We start from the raw sequence: 19,829 nt of genomic DNA, 5'->3' as shown, positions 1-19,829 counted from the left end.
CAACTTGACTTGGAGATGATGGGTCCTGGAAAAACTTAAATAGAAGTTTAAAAACAAAACCCATTAATTCCGGTCTGTGTGAAACAGAGAAATTACTTAGCACAGTACACTGCACACAGAAGCCATCTGAAATGTTGATCGAATGACTGGGTGGATCCTCTGCCAGCCTCCATCCCCAACTGGCCTTGACCAAGTGGGGCAAGTATTTACTGGGATATAGGTCAACGTGACATTCAAAATAATAACACCACTTTTATTGACAAGTTAGGGACACAATGGACTTCACAGAACAACAGAAATAAGACAATCCCCACATGCTGGAGTGTAACATTGCAGCAGACAGATTAATACTCCTCACCCTCATCATCTCCCTCAACACTATCTGCTCCAACCTCCTCATAATCCTTCTCAAGGGCCGCCATGTCCTCACGGGCCTCAGAAAACTCTCCTTCCTCCATACCCTCACCCACGTACCAGTGAACAAAGGCACGCTTGGCATACATCAGGTCAAACTTGTGGTCCAGGCGGGCCCAGGCCTCAGCAACAGCTGTGGTGTTGCTCAGCATGCACACAGCTCGCTGTACTTTGGCCAGGTCTCCACCAGGTACCACAGTGGGGGGCTGGTAATTAATGCCAACTTTGAAGCCAGTGGGACACCAGTCCACAAACTGGATGCTGCGCTTGGTCTTGATGGTGGCAATGGCGGCATTGACATCTTTGGGAACCACGTCACCACGGTACAACAGGCAGCAAGCCATGTATTTACCGTGGCGAGGGTCACATTTCACCATCTGGTTGGCTGGCTCAAAGCACGCATTGGTGATCTCTGCTACAGTAAGCTGCTCGTGGTAGGCTTTCTCAGCAGAGATGACAGGGGCATATGTGGCCAGAGGGAAGTGGATACGGGGATAGGGCACCAGGTTGGTCTGGAATTCAGTCAGGTCAACATTCAGGGCCCCATCAAATCTGAGGGAAGCAGTGATGGACGACACAATCTGGCTAATAAGGCGGTTAAGGTTAGTGTAGGTTGGGCGCTCAATATCGAGGTTTCTACGACAGATGTCATAGATGGCCTCATTGTCAACCATAAAGGCACAATCAGAGTGCTCCAGGGTGGTGTGGGTGGTGAGGATGGAATTGTAGGGCTCAACTACAGCTGTGGAAACCTGGGGGGCTGGGTAAATGGAGAACTCCAGCTTGGATTTCTTGCCATAATCAACAGAGAGACGTTCCATCAGCAGGGAGGTGAACCCAGAACCAGTTCCCCCACCGAAGCTGTGGAAAACCAGGAAGCCCTGAAGACCTGTGCACTGGTCAGCCTGCAAAAGAAAAGGGTTTTAATTTTAGCCTTGGTGAAAGCTGCAATGACTTCTTTGAATCCATAATTACGTTGATCAAGATTTTAAAAATCTTTTGAGTATTTGCTAAGAAAGCAGTCATAAAAAGCCTCTAAAGTGCTAAGTGATTCAGAGAAACTTTTCACAATCAACTCCTGACTGGCAGTGGGGTGGGGTGGGAATCTGCTAAAACGCTATTTATAAATGAACTATTTTCACTTATGCAAGCAGAAGAACCACGAGGTCTGGAATGGATGCAGGGCCCAAGTTTTAGTGACTGGGAGGGCAACCTCTGGTGCCCCTGCTGTGACCACAGAACAAAGGCAACTTCGTATCAGTTAGAGAGCTACCAAGTATAGGCCTGGGACCCCCAGCCCTGTACAGTGGATGTTTTATAGATCTGGCAGCTGCTTTCCGAGCATAAAACAGAACAGCCGGACTCCAGTGCCCTGGTACTGGAGTCAGGTTGGATCCGGATCCAGCTCTCCTGGTTCCTTGCTGTGTGACTTTGACCAAATTCAATTCTCAATCTCAGTTTTCTCATTTAGTGAACGAAGGAGAATAGTAATCTAGTAATCCACCTCAGGTTGTTGAGAATTTAACAATTTCTTGGAACAATGCTTGGCACAGTAAGCACTAGTTACCAGAAAGCCTATTTATTCTGGGAAAGGTGACTTACTGTCACAATTCCATGAGACTTTATGTCACTGATGCTTTCCACCACATAACTGAGCTATTCTGGTTAGCAACCTGCAACTCTGCGAAAGAATGATTTTGACCTTTCAAATGAAGTATTCTGTTGACAACCCTCACTTCTCAAAGGTGCTCAGAGACATGTGGACATTCTCCACCAATCCCTCAGTTCCCTTTTCCTGTGGGTCCATACACTGAATGAGATCAAGGTACAGGGAAGACCCTAGTCTACCAATCACATCCATTAAGCCTCATGAGGACACAGTAATAACACCAAGGAAAAATGCAACTGTTTTGGTTTCACGCCAGAACACTCAATGGCTTTTACTAGGCTTATTTGTGCCGAAAGGCAGGTTCTGATTTCCAAGCCAGTGCTTGTAGCCAAAGCTTGAGTTGTAAACAGGAACCATCAGCCCAATTTTGCTGGGAAGACTATGATCAACATCTGGAAAGGTAGGAAGCCATGAATGATGCAAATCCATCCTTTTTAGAATAGACCAGCTGTGGCTGGGCTTAGTATGTGATTTTCCTAAGCTCCTCTAACCCAGCCTTCATTCTTGGTGTTTATTTAATTACTTACAAGCTGCATAAATGTCTAAGGAGCAAAGAGTCAGCTTATCATCAGACTCTTAATTAAAATGACCCAAACAGAACACTTATCAACTTCACGGATATGAATACAGCTGCCACAGGGCCAGTCCACACTGCCCTGAACTGTAGGAGAAAAGCAAGTCTACTGCTTTTTGTATTTGTATCGCAATGCCTCCAAGCTTCAAGGACTGTAATAAAGGAATGCCCCTGACTCCTCTTTCAATGTTGTTGGAAGTTTCCAGTGTTGGCCATTTCTAGTCAGTCTTATACTGGCTTCTTGAACACTGAACTTTTTGTATTAACATAAGGCACCAGTCCAGTTTTTTTTTTGTTTTTTTTTTTTACTACTATGATCAATTAGTTGCATGTCAGATCCAGCCACCTACTAACTCAGTGTGACTTAAGATAACCTGAAAAGGATGTCTCAGCTTGAGGAAGGGAAGCTGACTGATTAACATGAACGAGGATGTTTAGTGGTCTTAAATGTCAGTAAAACTGTTAAGGCCTCCCAGTTCTCCCCTTGACGCCAGGTAAATTGTCCTCACTGAATGAGCAATTGACCAAATCTGCTTTGTAAGACATAGAAATAAGCAAAAGAAAACTCAGCCCCGCACCCAAACAGTTGTTCCATAACCCAGGACTGTCTGGTTTAGAAGTTCAGTTACTTAGTGAGTAGTCTAAGGCTCATTCTAGTGTGCAAAGAATGATTCTGGTAGTTTGATCTCTCTTAAAACTGTAAGAGAAACTCTCACCCCACTTTAAATAAAGTACACTTTACCAGCTTCCGAATTCGGTCCAAGACAAGGTCAATGATCTCCTTGCCAATGGTGTAGTGCCCACGGGCATAATTATTGGCAGCGTCTTCCTTGCCTGTGATGAGCTGCTCGGGGTGGAAGAGCTGGCGGTAGGTGCCAGTGCGAACTTCATCTGGAAAAGGGAAACAAAGCAGACACCCATCACCAACAACCCGCACAACCTGCCCAACCCCAGGGCATCAACAGAGCCCCCAGGACACACATCCTGTCCCAGACCCCTGGGATCTCACTTGGGTGACTGAGGTCAACTCACCAATGACCGTGGGTTCCAGGTCTACAAACACTGCCCTGGGCACGTGCTTGCCAGCGCCTGTCTCACTGAAGAAGGTGTTGAAGGAGTCATCTCCTCCTCCAATGGTCTTGTCACTTGGCATCTGGCCATCGGGCTGGATGCCATGTTCCAGGCAGTAGAGCTCCCAGCAGGCATTGCCGATCTGGACACCAGCCTGGCCAACATGGATGGAGATGCACTCACGCTGTGGGAAGGAAGAAAGGAAAATGTCAGAACATGACACATCAAGTGGGATATTTAGGAATGATTCACACCCACATGACTAATTAAACTTCAGGACAGATAGATATGTTAATGAACTACTAGGCCAGATCAGAGACCAGACCCTTCCTTTGTAGTCACATTAGCTATTCAAGGTCAGGTTTCTACCATTTCAAAAAGACAAAGCTGCTCTATAGCAATAGACTTCCCCCAGTTCTGGGGAAATATGCCTGATTCCTTAAAGGCAGGCAAAACTCCCCCTGGTAGCTCTGATTCATTTCTGTGTGATTGTGTAACTACTGAGCTCATTCTGGTCTCTCTTTAATCCTATTCTTTAAAAGACAAGAGCTTCTCCCTCTTACTTGAAAACCAGCTTAAACCAGCAAACTACAGCTGTATGACTCATGGAGAAAACACCAGAGAAGCAGCAGTTAGCTGTATGTTAAAAATTATGGTCAGGGGCAGCTTTTTAACCCTGTGGAAGAATTTAATCTTAAGGGAAGAACATTTTTCCTTCGCTACCAACTTATATTGAGGGAGGGGAGATGGGGGGTTGACACATGGTGATGAAAGTTCAAAGTGTCACCAAGACTTTCCTAACAGTTTAAAAAATTAGCTGTTTCCTAGTAAAGTGTACATATACCTCTGGCACTAGGAAAAAGTCTACAGTTTTAAGAATTTAAAGATACTATAGGGAAAATGTTTTACTTGCTGAACAAAATCATTTATAAGTTACCAAACTCATTCCTGCTCAGTAAAATAAGGCACTGAACATGTGTACCCACAGACTTGAGGGAAACAAAGAAGGATGTTTATTGTATTTCATCATAAGTTAGATTAGCTACCTTGGAGACTAGCAGAGGGCTTTCAAAGTATTGACACTAAATAGCTCCCATTACATTTTCTCCCAATAAGAGGGTTTCAAGTTTTTAAAAGTCACTAATAGGAAACTAGTCAAAGAAAATTCAACACCAGCTAAGATCTCAGTCTAGTTTCATAACCCAAGATAATAAAACCCCAATCACTCACAACCTTTGACTTTCGGTCCCCTCCTTCCCACCTACACTCCCCATAAAACAATCATGGTCTCCTGACCACATACATCAGCAAGCTCACGATTCACTATTGTCTCCTCACCCCGTGCTATGGCTGTGGGAGAAAAGGGAGTTGTTTGTTCTAATGAACCCATGACTATTTACCATTGCATCATGTTTACCTTTAACTGGACTTGGGAAGTTCCACAGCCAGAGAAAACTGGAGAGAACCAGAGACCTGTCCATGACAGACCCAGGCCCAAGGAGATACAGTATCTGAGAAGATACTCTCAACCCAATGAAGTACTTCTTCTGTTGAAGCCTTTTGAGCCCCCCAATTTTCATTCATTGTGCAACCATCTGGCTTTCTCCTTTAGACTGTGCTTTCCACTCTCCCCTGGCCATTAGGAAGATGGAGAGACACAGGTGATGGAGTCAATTAGTCTAGCTTTAACTGGATAAGCTGCCACTGTCTCTCATTAAAAAAATAAATAAAATAAAATGAGGCCGGATGGCTCAGTTAGTTAGAGAGTGGTGCTCATAACACCAAGGTTGCGGGTTCGAATCCCACATGGGCCATTGAGCTACACTCTCCACAACTAGATTGAAAACAACAGCTTGACCTGGAGCTGAGCTGGGCCCCCCACGACTAGATTGAAAAACAATGACTTGACATGGAGCTGATGGGTCCTGGAAAAAATGTTCCCCAATAAAAACAAAACAAAGAAACAAAACTAACCTGTGGTTACTGAAATAGGTCTGCTGCTGCTCTCCTGCCCTTGTAACAGTCACACTACTTTCTGAATCACACTTTTACCAGTATCTTTTTGGTCTTGCTTGGTGACAAGCACTCAAGCAAGTTGTTACAGTCAGACATACTTTTGGTTAACTGTGGTAGTCCCTCAAGAGTTTAACTGGACTATTCACTGTATTCCTTTTTTAAAAAAGGATACTATTTTGAAACATTTGATATACAAATACTGGTTTAAAAGCGTGTCTTATTTTAGGCAGACCGCCAACAGAGGTTCTCTAAGACAACTGTGTTCAATACCTCTGCAAACTATATAGAAAACGCTCAAGTTGTGTATAATTTCATGTTTCTTTAAAACTAAGAATACACTGTCAGTACTAGTTTACCCTGTGGTTTTGTAAAATATCCTTTTATGGACTTGTTTTTTAAAAAGCTTCAGCTATAAACAGCCCATTAAGTAAGCACCAGAAATGCGGAATTAGACGTGAGGAGGAGCCTGCCTACATCCTTTAGGTGGATTGGTGTGGTGCAACTGGAAGCTCTCCCCAGAGCCCCACCACAGGTGACTCAGCAGCGAGTCACAGGGCGCTGGAGAGGTGGCGCCAGAGTTTGCACCTTCCGTGCGGAAGCGCCCGAGTGCTCCAGGTGCTTCCACTGCGCAGGGGAAGGTGAGGTCATTTGGAGGGGTATGGGTCATTTTCAGTTTCCACAAACCCATGGGGGCCGATGTGAAGGCTATCTAGCCTCTCTTGCACAGTGGCGGGCCATGGGACGCTGCCCTCACTAGGATCAAGAGGGCTTTTTATTTCCACCGAGGGCACTGCTCGGGCCGCGTGTTGGAGCCCGACGAGGTGTCTGCCGGGTGAACTCAGCTTTCCCAGTATGATCACCAGATGCCAATTTGCCTGGAGGGGTCCGGGACACGGTCCCACGTGCAACCCGGGTCCCGCCACCCCTTGGGACTGCTCACTCTCCCCTCCACACCACCACCCGGCCCCCGCTGTCCCCCCCCCCCAACTCACCATGACTGGACTTGTAGGGCTCCGCGGGGCTGGAAGTGGCGAGGGGTACGGCGACAAGAACCTCCCACTGACAGACTACCAAGGAGTCCGGGGGAGAATGACCGGGCGGCCCGCCCTCAGGACTTTATGTACCCCTTCCCCGGCCACGTGTCGGCAGGGCGGGCACCGGACCCGCCCTAGGCCCCGCGGCCCCACCTCCGAGCTGCGCGGCTCCGGGCCGGACGCCCAGCCCTGAGCGGCCGGCGGAGAGAGGAGGGGCGCGCGGTGCTGATTGGTGGATTCAAAAGTTCAAACCAAACTCTTCGGAAGGAGCCCCAAGTCCGGGAAGGGGAGGAGACATCCTGTGGCCCGAGAGTGGGCATGTTGGGTGGGGCAGAGCATGGTGGCGGCGACTGGAAGGGCCGGGAAGGCGGGGCGTCTTGGCGGGCTGCAGTGGGGTGCGGTGGCACGGGGTGGCAGGTATACGGAGCCGAAGCGAGGAACAGCGCCAAGTGCTGGGGCAGAGCCGGAGCCCCGGTCCCGGACCCTCTAGGACGGCACGTGGCCTCCAGCCAGCCCTCTCCGCACAGCTCCCTACGAGGCCCGGCCTGTGAGCCGCCGGCCGCTCCCGCCTTGCCGATTCCCCGGGGCCGCCGCCCTCGCCGCCGTCGCTTCCGGACAAGGCTTGTTCCGCGTTCCAGGTCTTAATCACCACGAGCCAGCCCGAAGCCCTTAGTCTCACCTTTTTGGTTGCTTTTCTTTACTCGTTTTCCTATCTCCATTTTTAAATGACCCTTTTGGTTCCTAACACAAATCGCTTTACAGTTGATGCAAAGCAGGTTGTTTTTTTCCATCAGAATACTAGCTTCCATTTTTGATTGCTTACTCTGCAGAGTAGCCTGGGTTGTTTTTGTTTACACTATTAATCACATTCCATGCACGCAACAAACCCAGTGAGTTATCTCTACCTTGTACTGCCTCATTACATACACCGCTTGCACTATCCCGGCTACGTTTATTTCTCAGAAGTGTGGGGGTCTGGAGTGAGCCTTCCCCAGAATGTGCAATCCTGGCATGCAGCTTATTTCCAGCTGAAAACAATGAAAGCCCAACAAACTCAAGAGTTTTTACCTCCCCCTTACCTGCCTAAAGAGATTCAGATAGAAAAACCTGCTTAGAGAAGGGAACCTTAGTATATTCACCTTAGCACATAAACATCAAGTGGCAGACAGAATCCAAGCACAAACCTGTTTGCTAGATTCCTCTTTGTGTCCCATTGTTTGTAGGTGGCCCCCAAATGTTTGCTCTTTCTCATCTACTTGTGAATTGCCTACTTTCCCCTCCTTTGTCCGAAGTGACATACATTTCATTTTGTCTTGCTGTTTTTGGAATTTCCAGGCTTCTGTGAATTCTCCCATGCACTTGTATTAAAATTTGATTTTCTGTTGTTCATATGCTGCATGTCATTTGAATTATTCGACCAGCCAGAAGAACTGTTACCAAACTTAGGTTTGGTGCCACTTGCCAACGAAGAGACCCCAAAAATTAGAGTGGCAAGGGTTGGTGAGACAAAAAGTGTTCTTTATCCTAGATGCGGGCAGCTAGGGAAGATGGCAGACTAATGTCTAAAAGTAACCCACCTTCCTCGAGCTAAAAGGATTAAGAGGTTTTCTAGGTAGGTAGGTAAATGGGAAAAAACAAAGGAAAGCAGGCTTCAGTGCTAATAGTTGACAAGTCGTCTCCTGGGGTCTTCTGAGGCCTCAGGTCAGCCTCAATGTGATCTTTAATCTCTTTGTATGTAGCCATCTATGGAAAAACTGTTAGGGAGTTGTCAGAAACTGGTAAAGTTGTGATCGTGGGTCCTGATGTCCGGACATCTGAGGATTAAAGAAGCTGCTCTTTTCAGGGTAAGACATTGTTAATTAACGAGGTGTGGGTAGCCTTGAAAAAAATGGCCTCAGGGTTTTTGAAAAATAATTTCGGGAACGTAATCAATAATGTTGTAAAGATTTTGTAGGGTATCTGATGGACACGTGTCCCATTTGGGAGACCACCTCAGGGAAGATGTAGATGCTTGATCAATGTACTGTACACCTGAAGCTGAACAATAATGAATGCCAACTATAATTTTATATATATAATGTGATGGCTCCGTGCGATGTCGGAGGGATAGTGGAAGGGGGATTGGGGGGGGGGTTCACAGTGTGAGGGATATAAATGATGAATGTCTAAGTATTACCTTGTCTTGTGCACCTGAAACTAATAATAATAATAAAAAAAAGGGAACGGAGTTCTTCAGTTAATCAGTGGGAGGAGAAACAATGAGGAAACAGCTGCATATCAAGATGGATCAAACTGCAAACTAGCTAAGTTTAGTTACATTACTGATCTACCAAATCTCACCCTCACAGAACTAACGGGTAAGGGGCAAGTCTCCCTGCTCACTCAGAAGCATCCTTTATTTCAATTGTTTTTCTTTCTCTGCGACTTCATCATGTTATCTTAGCTCTTAAATTCCTTAACCAGCTCTGGGTGAGAGAGTTCATGGAAATATGCAGAGAACAAAAGTGACTGCTATACAGAATAGAAGTTTAAGTGCTTTTTTTCTGAAGTAGAAAAAAGGCAAAAATGAAAGCAAAAATGGGTTTTGGATACAGAACTCAAAGTATACTCCAACTTATACACACAAAATGGATACTGTGGAAATATGTACAGAAATTCTTTTTCAATATACAGTACATAGTTCATTAAATGTTTACTAAATACTTATTGTATGGCAGGGTATTCTGAAATTTGAAATAACTAGCAATTTAGTCTGTTGCTAAATATTTTAGTCTTAATTAGAACTTTCCCACTTTGATTCATTTCACAAATATATTTAGCACAGTTCCTAGGTGCTTAGGAATATGTATGGGAACCAAACTGACAGATCTCTGCCTTGTGGAGAATAGGGAAGAAAGACAATGAACACAAATAAATAGGTTATATAATTTGTTAGCAGGTGTAGAGTGCTGTAGAAAAATAGAGACCAAGTAAAGTGGAATGGGAGTTTTAAGTCGAGATGTTGACGTCTTTGTGGAGGTGGAGATGCCCAGTACACAGCTGGATATGAGAGTCTGGATCTCCAGGGAGAGAGATCTGAGTAGAGACATACATCTAAATGCCACCCTAAAGTCATGACATTGGGTGAGATCACTGAGGCAGTGAGTATAGAAATAGAAGAGAAGAGGACCAAGGACTGAGCTCTGGGAGAACCATCAAAGGACAGTATGAAGGAACAGGAAGTGAGTTAGGAGGAAACCCAGGAGTGTGAGATCCTGGAAACCAAGGAGGGAGTGATCAGCAGTGTCAAACGCTGTCAAGTAAGATGGGAACTCAAAATATGACCACCTGATTTATCCACATAGATGTCACTAGTAACCTTGAGAACAGTTCAGCATGGCAATTTAAAAATAACAGGCATTTTATTTTTAGATTGTGTTTTCATATGATTCATTACAAAGTATTTTAATTTTTCTTCCTCTCACTGCCTACCACCTCACATTCAAGCAGATAACCCCTGTGGAATCACAATATGTTTAAGGGCTTTGTAGTTTTGATTACCTTGGTTTGGATTCTGGATTTTCTTTTGTTTTCTATAATAGCTGTGGATCTTTGAGCATATTTCTTAATCTCTCTAAAGCTCCTCCCTTGTAAAATGGGGAGAGTATATAACTCATCGGTGGATACATTGTTATGAGGATTAAGTGACATAAATAATACATAGTACATACACATACTAAGACACTAAGTAACATCTGTAGTTACTAAAAGATGGTCGTAGACAAAATTAGAGATGAAGATGCATCCTCTTCCATTTTAAAATCATTTCAAGTACGTATTGGGATCCATATTTAAGTTTGCTGCCCCCTGCTGGATTTTTTTTTTTTTGAGGAAGTGGTGAATCTTTCCTGGGTAGACAGTTAAAAATGTAACCTTTATCAAAGTAAACAGGTCTTTATGGGTCTAAAAATTACTGAATGAGGAGAAGCAGAAACTAATCTTAGTTTCCATTGGAAATTTTCCAGAAGTCACCACAAACATGTTGTGTTATTAACAGAGCCAGTGCTCTACCGTTTTGGGTGACAGAACTGTGGATCGCACTTCTCCTTGGGTTCCAGGTGTCACTGCGCCATATGAAGGGATTGAACAGGATTATCTTTAAGGCCCCTCCCAGCCCGTATTTTTGTGATGTTGTGACTTGTGAGCTGTACATGTGAGCTGTTCAAAATAAGCAAAGTTGAAAACATGCTTCATTCAGTGAGTCTTCTAAGAATCACAAGTATACTACTGTATTTCCCCGAAAATAAGACCTAGCCAGACCACCAGCTCTAATGTGTCTTTTGGAGCAAAAATTAATATAAGACGTGTTGTGTTGTGATGTTATATTATAAAGACCTGGTCTTAATATCTATAAGATATCTATTAATATCTATATGACCGGGTCTTATATTAACTTTTGCTCCAAAAGACGCATTAGAGCTGATGGTCCGGCTAGGTCTTATTTTCCGGGAAATACAGTACATAAATACTTACAGGTGGGGCTTTTGCTGGAGTCTTACAATGTTTTAGGGAAAGAAGTGCTGCATACCTATTCTGGGGATAGGGGGAGCTTGGACTTTAAATTGCTGTCACATAGCATGTCCATAAAACATTAGTAAAGAGAAAAGAATTCAGAGAAAACTGAGCCTTACGTGTTTTCAATCTAACTCCTGTTTTCTATGTTAGGATACCAGTAATACTGAAAAATCTGTCTTCAGTAACAAATTACATGTTACAAATAATAATAGTATAGGGATATTTTGTGCTCGTAGAGCAATTTATAACAAAATATGTTCTACTCCAATAGTGCCTGGAGGAGTTTTCAAAAATAAGTTTTTAATAAAGGTATTTATTATGGAACTGTGGAAAATAAGGTCCTGAGACTTAAAATAATTACCCTAAACCACAAGAGGTGGAACCCAAAATAAATGCTTAAAATGACAGTTGCCTCTTCCTTCTATGTCCTCCTTAGAAGTTGCTCTAATTCACAGGGAAAGGAAGTTCTAGAAAAGGCACTTATTGAATTTGTTGTCTTAAGGCAAGGCTACTACTAATATAACAAAAAGGGAATTTGTTTGACTTTCAAGACCTCCAAAGGACAGCTAGGACTTCTTGCAGTTAAGTTCAACCACCTTCTATATGATAAGCACCTTTTAAATCTATGTATTGCAAGGAAGTTTGTTTTTTCTTCTTTTACCCGCCCCCCCTCCCCAAATACAGAAGAGCAGAACATTATCTTCTAGGTAATAAGTTATTTTCTTTTTTGGGAAAAATAATCCTTAGATTCTTTAACTTTCACTTACTGCTCTTTTTATCCTGCAAATATTTGCAAACTTTATAACTTTCTTACACATTCTTTCCAAGTTCTCCTCCCCCGTGATGGGAGGAGCAGTGTTTTGGACTTCTTCCCTTTCCTCAGGATTCTTCATGTGAAATGCTAGCTCCATTCTGGGAGATTACCAGAGAAGATTGGCTTTCATCTCTGAAATTTCACATTTTATTTCCACTGAGACATCATTTGGCTTGTTCTAATCTGCTTTATATTCCCTAAAAATATAATATTTCGAATTGTTTCCTCACAGTGACTAACTAAAACAACTGAGTAGGCTGTGTTTCCCTTGTATTTCCACTGTATATACTACAGCTAGGCAGGCTTTCTTACTCCAAGCTCTTTCTGGCCTTTCTAATTAATAACCATTCCCTTGCTCCCCCCCACCCCCATCCCTTTAGGATAGACAGGTAAAATTCTCTTGCAGAAAATTAAAAGGATCTACTCTCATTCTTCAATTATCTACATTATTTATCTAGTAAGTGGACCTTATCCTGGAATCTGAAAATCTTTTCTATTTATGGCAATGTTTATTTAAAACTTTTATTTATTCATATACCTTAAAAGTACCCAGGCAGCCCAAAGTGGAAGGCCCCTGAGGATCTTCTTTCCTGTGACTATAACTTCTTGCCAGCAGCCCAGACAGGGGGATTTACTTAGAGCTGTGACACTCAGGATAATCTTTCCCCTTTCACTTTTCCAGGTATCTCTCTACCTGTCCCCTCCTCCTCCTCCCAAGACACAGTCAGCCATTCTCAAGTACACTAACTATTTGTTTTTTCCTACCTAATTAGTACAATAATACCTAATACAAGGGAATATCAGTGCATAAATTATACACAGTTAGGAAACTTAGACGTGAAACAGTCTCATGTTACTCAGGTAGTTCATTTAATTTGGCTCAAAACATTCGGCCTCTTCCAGTGCCTGTTTCTACCTACTTAAGTCAGTGGGCACCTCCCTAACTAAACCCCTTATGATTCTTTTGTGGTGATTCCCCTACTCATTGGCCTGCTAGAGCCTGCTAGAACTAATTGTTAGATTTTTCAGGAATTTTGTGGGCCAGTTGGACATCATGTTGGTAGCTTGATATCAGTAATGGTGGATGTATTTACACCATGGATATCGGTGACTACTACAAATTAGCCTCTCACCTCCAATCCCAGCTGCTTGTTAAACATTTACCAGCACATCACTGCCCCTCCTTCCACACTAGTCCAAGTCAGGCCATTTCTCTTAGTTCTTTCAGTTCTGGCATAAAAAATGTCTTTTTTTGTTTGTTTGTTTTTTGTATTAGAGCTTAGCTAATTCCCTGGCTTCAGGCTTAACCCTCTCCTCACCGCCAACCAAAGCCCAAAAGTCAACCTGGCTTCTCCCAATTCGAGCTTCCAGGGCTATGAAAAGCTTACCTCTTAGCCCTTCCAATCCCACTTAACTCATTCATCATTCTTTTCCAGCTCTTCTATCTCTCAGGTCCTCAAAGCCCCCATTCCTCTACTGCCCCACACCCTCCACCCAATATCTCCACCACTGGTACCAATGTTACACTCTGGGCTTTCATCCTCAGACTGAGACGTTTACATGCTTTACTTAATTCTTCACAATAACCCTGTGTACAGAAACTATTGTTACCTTCATTTTACAGCAGAGGACTTTGAGGCTTATGGGGTGAAGTAAATTTATCTAAAGACACATTGGCCCAGGCTGCCTTTCGGGGAAATACAGGGATTTCGAGGAAATCCCAGGTCCTTCTCTGGGATCCCCACCCTTTTCCTTGGGAGGTTGGCTTTAAAGCTCTCATTTTTGAACCACTTTTTCCCTCAAAAACATTAATATGAAACGACTTTTATATCTACAACTCTAATTCCATGTTTATTTCCCCAACTCATCCACACCTGGAATGATGCCCAAACCCTTCAGCTATAAGACACAGGGAAGGATGGGAGGCTGGCACATAGTTCTAACAGATGTGGGCCTGTACTCATAGGCCTCTATTTTTACAGCATTTGCTATTTTGATCCACTAGTCCATGTACTTTTACCCTTACTGTCCAGCTTTTTCTGTTCCGATAGAGTCAGGAATGTAAAACCTTTTTAGAAACCCCCAGAGAGTTTTGCTTGTTTCTGCTAGGTTGAGAGTTCCTCATTTTAAATTACGTACTTCTTTGTATTGATAAGTTGTGGTCCCTACTGACCTTGTAAATGGTTATGTGGAACAGCCTGTAACTACAAAAATCAACTTGCTTATCCTGTTCCGTTTATTTGTACAGAACCCAAGGGACAGAGCCCAGTTCACATGCTCTAGTGAGGGTGGGGAGGGAAGGAATTCTTTGTGTTCCAAACAGAAACAAATTTTACATTCGGGCTGCTATTCGCCTTTACTCTGCCTGAAACGACCGATAGTAAACCAGAATGGTTGCAGAGGAAAGAAAAATTAACTCGGAATGTAGGTCACTGAACAAGCTATGAAACCTGTTTTCTTGATGTTGGTTTGCTTGATTGCATTGGAGGTTTCATGGCCTCTGGTTAGGGCCCAGGCAGCCTGCAATAGACTGAATGTTTGTGTCATCCCCAAATTTTTACGTTGAAGTCCTTTCACTGTGATGGTAATAGGAGGTGAGGCTTTTGCCAGGGGAGCCCTCATAAATGGGATTAGTGCCCTTATAAAATGGACCCCAGAGAGCTCTCTTGCTATGTGAGATACAATGATAAAATGGCCGCCTGCAACGTGGATGAGGGTCCTCACTAGACCTTGGCCATGCTGGCATGCTGACCTTGGACTTCTAGCCTCCAGAATTGTGAGAAAGAAATATCTGTTGTGTGTAAGTCACCCAGTTTATGGTATTTTGTTATAGCAGCCTGAGCAAAGACACAGCCTAACCACAAGCACACTGTTATGGAAGCAGAGGAAGATGACGTCCAGATATCAGGGAAAGCAGTGGTTACTTACTTAGCAAGTAACAGAGTTATTCTGACCTCTAGAGAGAGGACAGAATAAAATGCAAAGACCCTGGGGGACAGCGAAAGACCCTAGGGAGTAGGGAAAGTGAAGATTATAATAACAAAATATTAAAGTAAGGACTCTTGACTCCTCAGGGACAAGAGTGTGAACTCTCCAAGTCATTATAACTAGTGGGGACTGGGAATTCTGGTTTCTGGTGTGATTAAGTAGCACAACCTTTGGCAAAGTACCTAGCTGTATTGCATCTGAGTTTCCCCATTTGCAGTATGAAGATAATACCTGCTGTAAAACAGCCTTGTAAATAGATCACTGGATTAAGATTTAGGAGATCTGGATTCTAGTTATAGTACAACTAACTAAACAGGTCATAGTTTCATCATTTGTAAAATAAGATATAGCCTCTAAGATTCCTTATATAATTCATTTTATATAATGCCCTGAAAGATTTTCTAGAAATGTAAAATTACATTATTCTTTCTTTTATTTAATAAATATTTATTTGGCTCCTAGTGTATACTTGGCACCGTACTAGGAACTGAGGATAAGACAAGGCCCCTCAAGGAGTTTATGTTGCATTTAGGGAAGAGGTGGGATGTAGGAAGAAAAATAAAGCCAAGTGAGAAGTCTAGAGAGTAATGAGTGCTACTTTACCTAAGGTGGCAAAGAAGGCCTGTCTGATTTGAAGGAAAAACTGAGCTATGTGGGTGTCTGGGGGAAGCATATCCCAAGCAGGGGGAATGGATGGAACAGTGTGAGTGAGGGGAAAAAAGCAATAGGAGATCAGGAGCGAGATAGAGGTAGAGGTAGAGGTAGAGGTAGAGGTAGAGGTAGAGAGAGAGAGAGAGAGAGAGAGAGAGAGAGAGAGACGCCCAGACTGTGTAGGTTCTTAAAGTCCACCATAAGGAATTTGGCTTTTTCTCTGAGTGAGATTGGAAGTCACTGGAAGGTTCTAAGCAAAGTGATGACAAGATCAGACTTTTGTTTTAACACGGTCACTCTGGCTTCTATGCTTAGAATAGACTGTAGGGAGGCAAGAACGGAAGCAGGCAACCCAGGCAAGTGGCTACTGTAACCATCAGGGCAAGAGCCCAGGGTGGTAGCAGAAGAGATGGTGAGATGTGGCCAGATCCTGGGGAGGAGTTTCTGGTGCATTGGATGTGGGTTGTGAGAAAAAGAAGAATCAAGAATGACTCCTAGGGTTTGGGCCTGAACAACTGGAAAAATAAGAGTTGATGCTAAGATGAGGAACACTTTGGGAGAACAGATTTATGGGTAGTAAGGAGCAAGGAGATTAGGGTTTGCTTTGGGGATGTTAAGTATGAGATGCCTGGTAGGCATCCAAGTGGAGAATTGAAGAAGGAAGTGAATATGCATGTGGATCCCAAGGTGGGAAGGGACCAGAACTTCCAACCCAGATTCTTGAGTTTCTATATTAGGGAGTCCGGTCTGGGTAGACTAGGAGTGCCTGACAATAATAGCCTAGTGGCTAAAAAGGACACTGAGACCCAAAATAAAGTCACCTTGAGGAAAGGGGATGTCTGGGCTAGGGATGCACTTTAAGACAAGACTCCAAGTATTGACGTGGGACCACAGCTTGTGCTACTGCACAAACAGCACCAGAGACTGGAAGCCCTTTAGAGCCCAGCCATCCAAGTGTGTGTGCAAATGTGACCTGGGAGAGCTAGTTCCCTGAATGCCTGGAGTTGGAACACCACCAATCTGCCTAACTCCCCGGTGCCCCAATTTGGAATGTACACATCCCAAGATTTTTGGACAGTTTGTGAGCCTTCCTAATAGGAGGGACACGCTTTGAGAGGTGTTGTCATGCGGGACGTCAGGCGGGGTCTCTAGTCCCGCTCCCCACATAAGAACGCAGGATATGTTGAGGCCAAGAAGGAACACCCACGAAGCCACAGGTAGGAGAATCATACCACTATATTCTCACTGGCGGCTGGGTTGGAGAAATAGGAAACAGGAGCCACACGATCCGCAACCCTCACTCCACCGCTTGCTAGCTCAGCCTCCATCTTCTTGCTAGCCCCCATTTGGTGCTAGCGTAGCCACAGCAGTTATATTAGTGGCCAATGGCTCACTGGTTACAGCTGACAGCCAACTAGACACCGCTGATGGCCATCCAATCACAGATGATGGCCATTTACTACCCGAGTGAGCACCTTTCCACGTGAGGCCGAGAGCCTGGAAACTGCACTCCTGGCTCTGTCCCCACAGGTGTTCACAGTGTAGAAATTGGTGTTTAATTGGATCGGAGCGTGAGGGACATGAAAAGGTTTTAATCTCTGGAAACTGGGCTGGTAATCATGATAGGAAATACCTAGAGGAGGTGTGTGTTTGGGGGTTACTTCTATTTTTTTTTTATGTGAGGCTGAAGAGAGAGTGCTTTTGGCCTTCCCGTAGAGAGTTTGGATTCCTTCAGAACACACAAGTAACGAGGTCTAGTAAGCATGGGAATCTGGACCTGAAGCTCAAGAGGAATGCAAAGACACCACTGTTGTAGGGCTGTCATGACAAACACTCGTAAAATTTCTTTGTGATCAATCTTGAAACCTATGTAAATTATATAAATTAACCCATATAAATAGCTCATTGTGTTTTCCAAATTTACAGAGAGACACAGGAAGTTAAGATACTCTCTCATCTTCCTCAAACACTTCTCACATTCTTCTCCACCCACAACTATTGTATGATTCTTTTACCCATCTCTTTCACTCATTTCCCAGCTCTGGGAATAGCTGCTCCCAATCTCTCCTATATCCTTCAAGATCCTAATTACATTTACCTGTTCACTTCTGGCAGATAACCTAGATTCCTAATTTAGTGACAGGATTACAGGATCAAACCTGACCTCTAACTGCGTCCATCCTATCCTCAACAAAATGTCTTTCTTGTTCCTGATATTATCGTCCCTTTCATCTCATTAGGGTCCCCTCCAATTTTATTAATACACTTGTGCCCTAGTTTTTATTCCTGCTCATAGTCTCTGGGATCTTGCTTTATAAATTAACCCCTTTTCTTGACCCTTCACTCTCTTTATCTACATAAATTAGAACCAAACCACCATAGTGTCATTTCTGCGTGAGTTACTCTCCTGTGTCTCGTCCCTTTTATTCACACTTGTGGCTTTTCTTTCCATCTTCCCATTCACCTCTGAGCTCTAACAGTATCCCATTCCACTTCCCCCATCATGATTTTAATTTTAAACATCCCACTATCCAACCACCATCTCCATCTTTCCAGCAAGAGAAAACCAAACCCAACAACCCTTCTGCTTAAGGGGGACTGACAAGCCATTGATCCTCCCACCTTTTCACTGTCCTTTACCTCCTTATGTGCTCAGTCTCTCCTTCCATAGTTATTCTATAAGTATGCTCTTGCTTACACCTGCAACAGCTCGTGCTCCATTTTCTTTGTTGGGCTTACTTAGCAAAACCTCAAACCTGATTAGATCTAACCCTGCCTACCCCCTGCCTGGAGGCATGGCTGTGGCATGTTGACAGACCATTTAAAATTCCTAACTACTAACTCCAGTGGGCCTTACATTGCTCAGCAGACATACTATATTTCCCTTCACTTTCCCCCTCTCCTAAAAATCTTTTTATATCTTCTTCACCTCTCACCCCCCAATTCCCTCCCCATTCTCACTCTCAGTTTATAACTTTGTATCCTTATTTGCAGAGAAAATCGAAGCAATCAGAAGAGACTGTCCACAAGCCCTCCCTACTACATCTTCCTTATTAAAATATAATTTTCAAAAAGTTAAAATTGTGACTCATAGAATAAACACGTGTCCAAGATTTATTAACTAAAGAACCAGTAAAAGGATAAAGCAAAGAGCATATGAGGAACAGGAGTTGATATATTTCATCAGAAAAGTTGCTTTAAAAATATTAGAGTAAGATTGCTAGGTTAGATACAAAACTGGTTAATATCCTACAAGGCAAAAAAAAAAATCATAATCTGTATCTTTTCCATAAAATAAAATCATTTATATTTCTCTCAGATAAGAACTATTTGCATTGCTATAAGTTTTCTTTAAGAAACAGAGTTGTAAAATACCATAATCAATAGTAAGTAGAAAGTCAAGCAAAGGTACCTGCCCCTAGAAAAATCGGGTAATTCCCAGAAAAACTGCTGGACAGAGCACAGTCCTTTACTAAAAAGATACCCAGTGATCCTGTTTGCCTATTTCCAGATTTGGGGTGATTCTTAACAATCTACCTATTTGTGACTGTACCCATGTATTCTTGCCTGTCTTCTAATTACTGAAGGCAAACTGTCCATGCTCTTATTCAACGTCAGCCTTTTTACTTGTATATTAGATCCCACCCACTTTTGCCTGCTCGAGGAGATCACTCTAGGGATTCTCTTTTCTTCAATGTTTAGCATCAAGACATGATCTTCCACCTTCAAAACAACCTCTCTTGATTTCGCTTCTGCCTGTGGGTATTATCCCACCATTCTTATCTATATAGCAAAGAATTACCTACAATCACTGCCTCAGGTTTGTCTCCTCCATTCCTTGATCCTACTGGACTCAGGTTTTAATCCTCACCATTCCGCCAAAACTGCTCTCGTCAAAGTCACCCAGGACCTCCACATTACCAAATCCAACGGTCAGTTCTCAGCCCTCATCTTATTTAACCTATTAGCATCATCTGACACTTGATCACTGTGAAACACTTCACTTGAAGTACTTTCTTCACTAGGTTTCCAGGACTCCTCTGG

At 43.5% G+C, this 19,829-nt stretch overlaps 1 protein-coding gene across 7 annotated transcripts in view; it reads right to left on the bottom strand.

The window, feature by feature from the left end:
* Positions 1-232: 232 nt before the first annotated feature.
* TUBA1C (tubulin alpha 1c) overlaps positions 233-19,829 on the bottom strand; it is a 121,047-nt gene continuing 101,450 nt past the window's right edge. For 6 of the 7 annotated variants that reach the window (XM_081058320.1, XM_081058318.1, XM_081058317.1 and 3 more), the window contains 3 exons: positions 3,690-3,912; positions 3,400-3,548; positions 233-1,319 (listed from right to left, as the gene is read on the bottom strand). In XM_081058320.1, the coding sequence (XP_080914446.1) occupies positions 345-1,319; positions 3,400-3,548; positions 3,690-3,810 (1,245 nt within the window). In that variant the 5' untranslated portion in view covers positions 3,811-3,912 and the 3' untranslated portion in view covers positions 233-344. Of the gene's footprint in view, positions 1,320-3,399; positions 3,549-3,689; positions 3,913-6,736; positions 7,383-19,829 lie in introns of those variants that run through there. The other variant, XM_081058316.1, reaches the window with a different exon arrangement.

The sequence above is a fragment of the Rhinolophus hipposideros genome (genome assembly GCF_964194185.1).
Source record: "Rhinolophus hipposideros genome assembly, chromosome: 9".
NCBI lineage: Eukaryota > Metazoa > Chordata > Mammalia > Chiroptera > Rhinolophidae > Rhinolophus > Rhinolophus hipposideros.
Note: the sequence above shows the minus strand (reverse complement) of the source record. Positions and strands in the feature narration are given on the sequence as shown.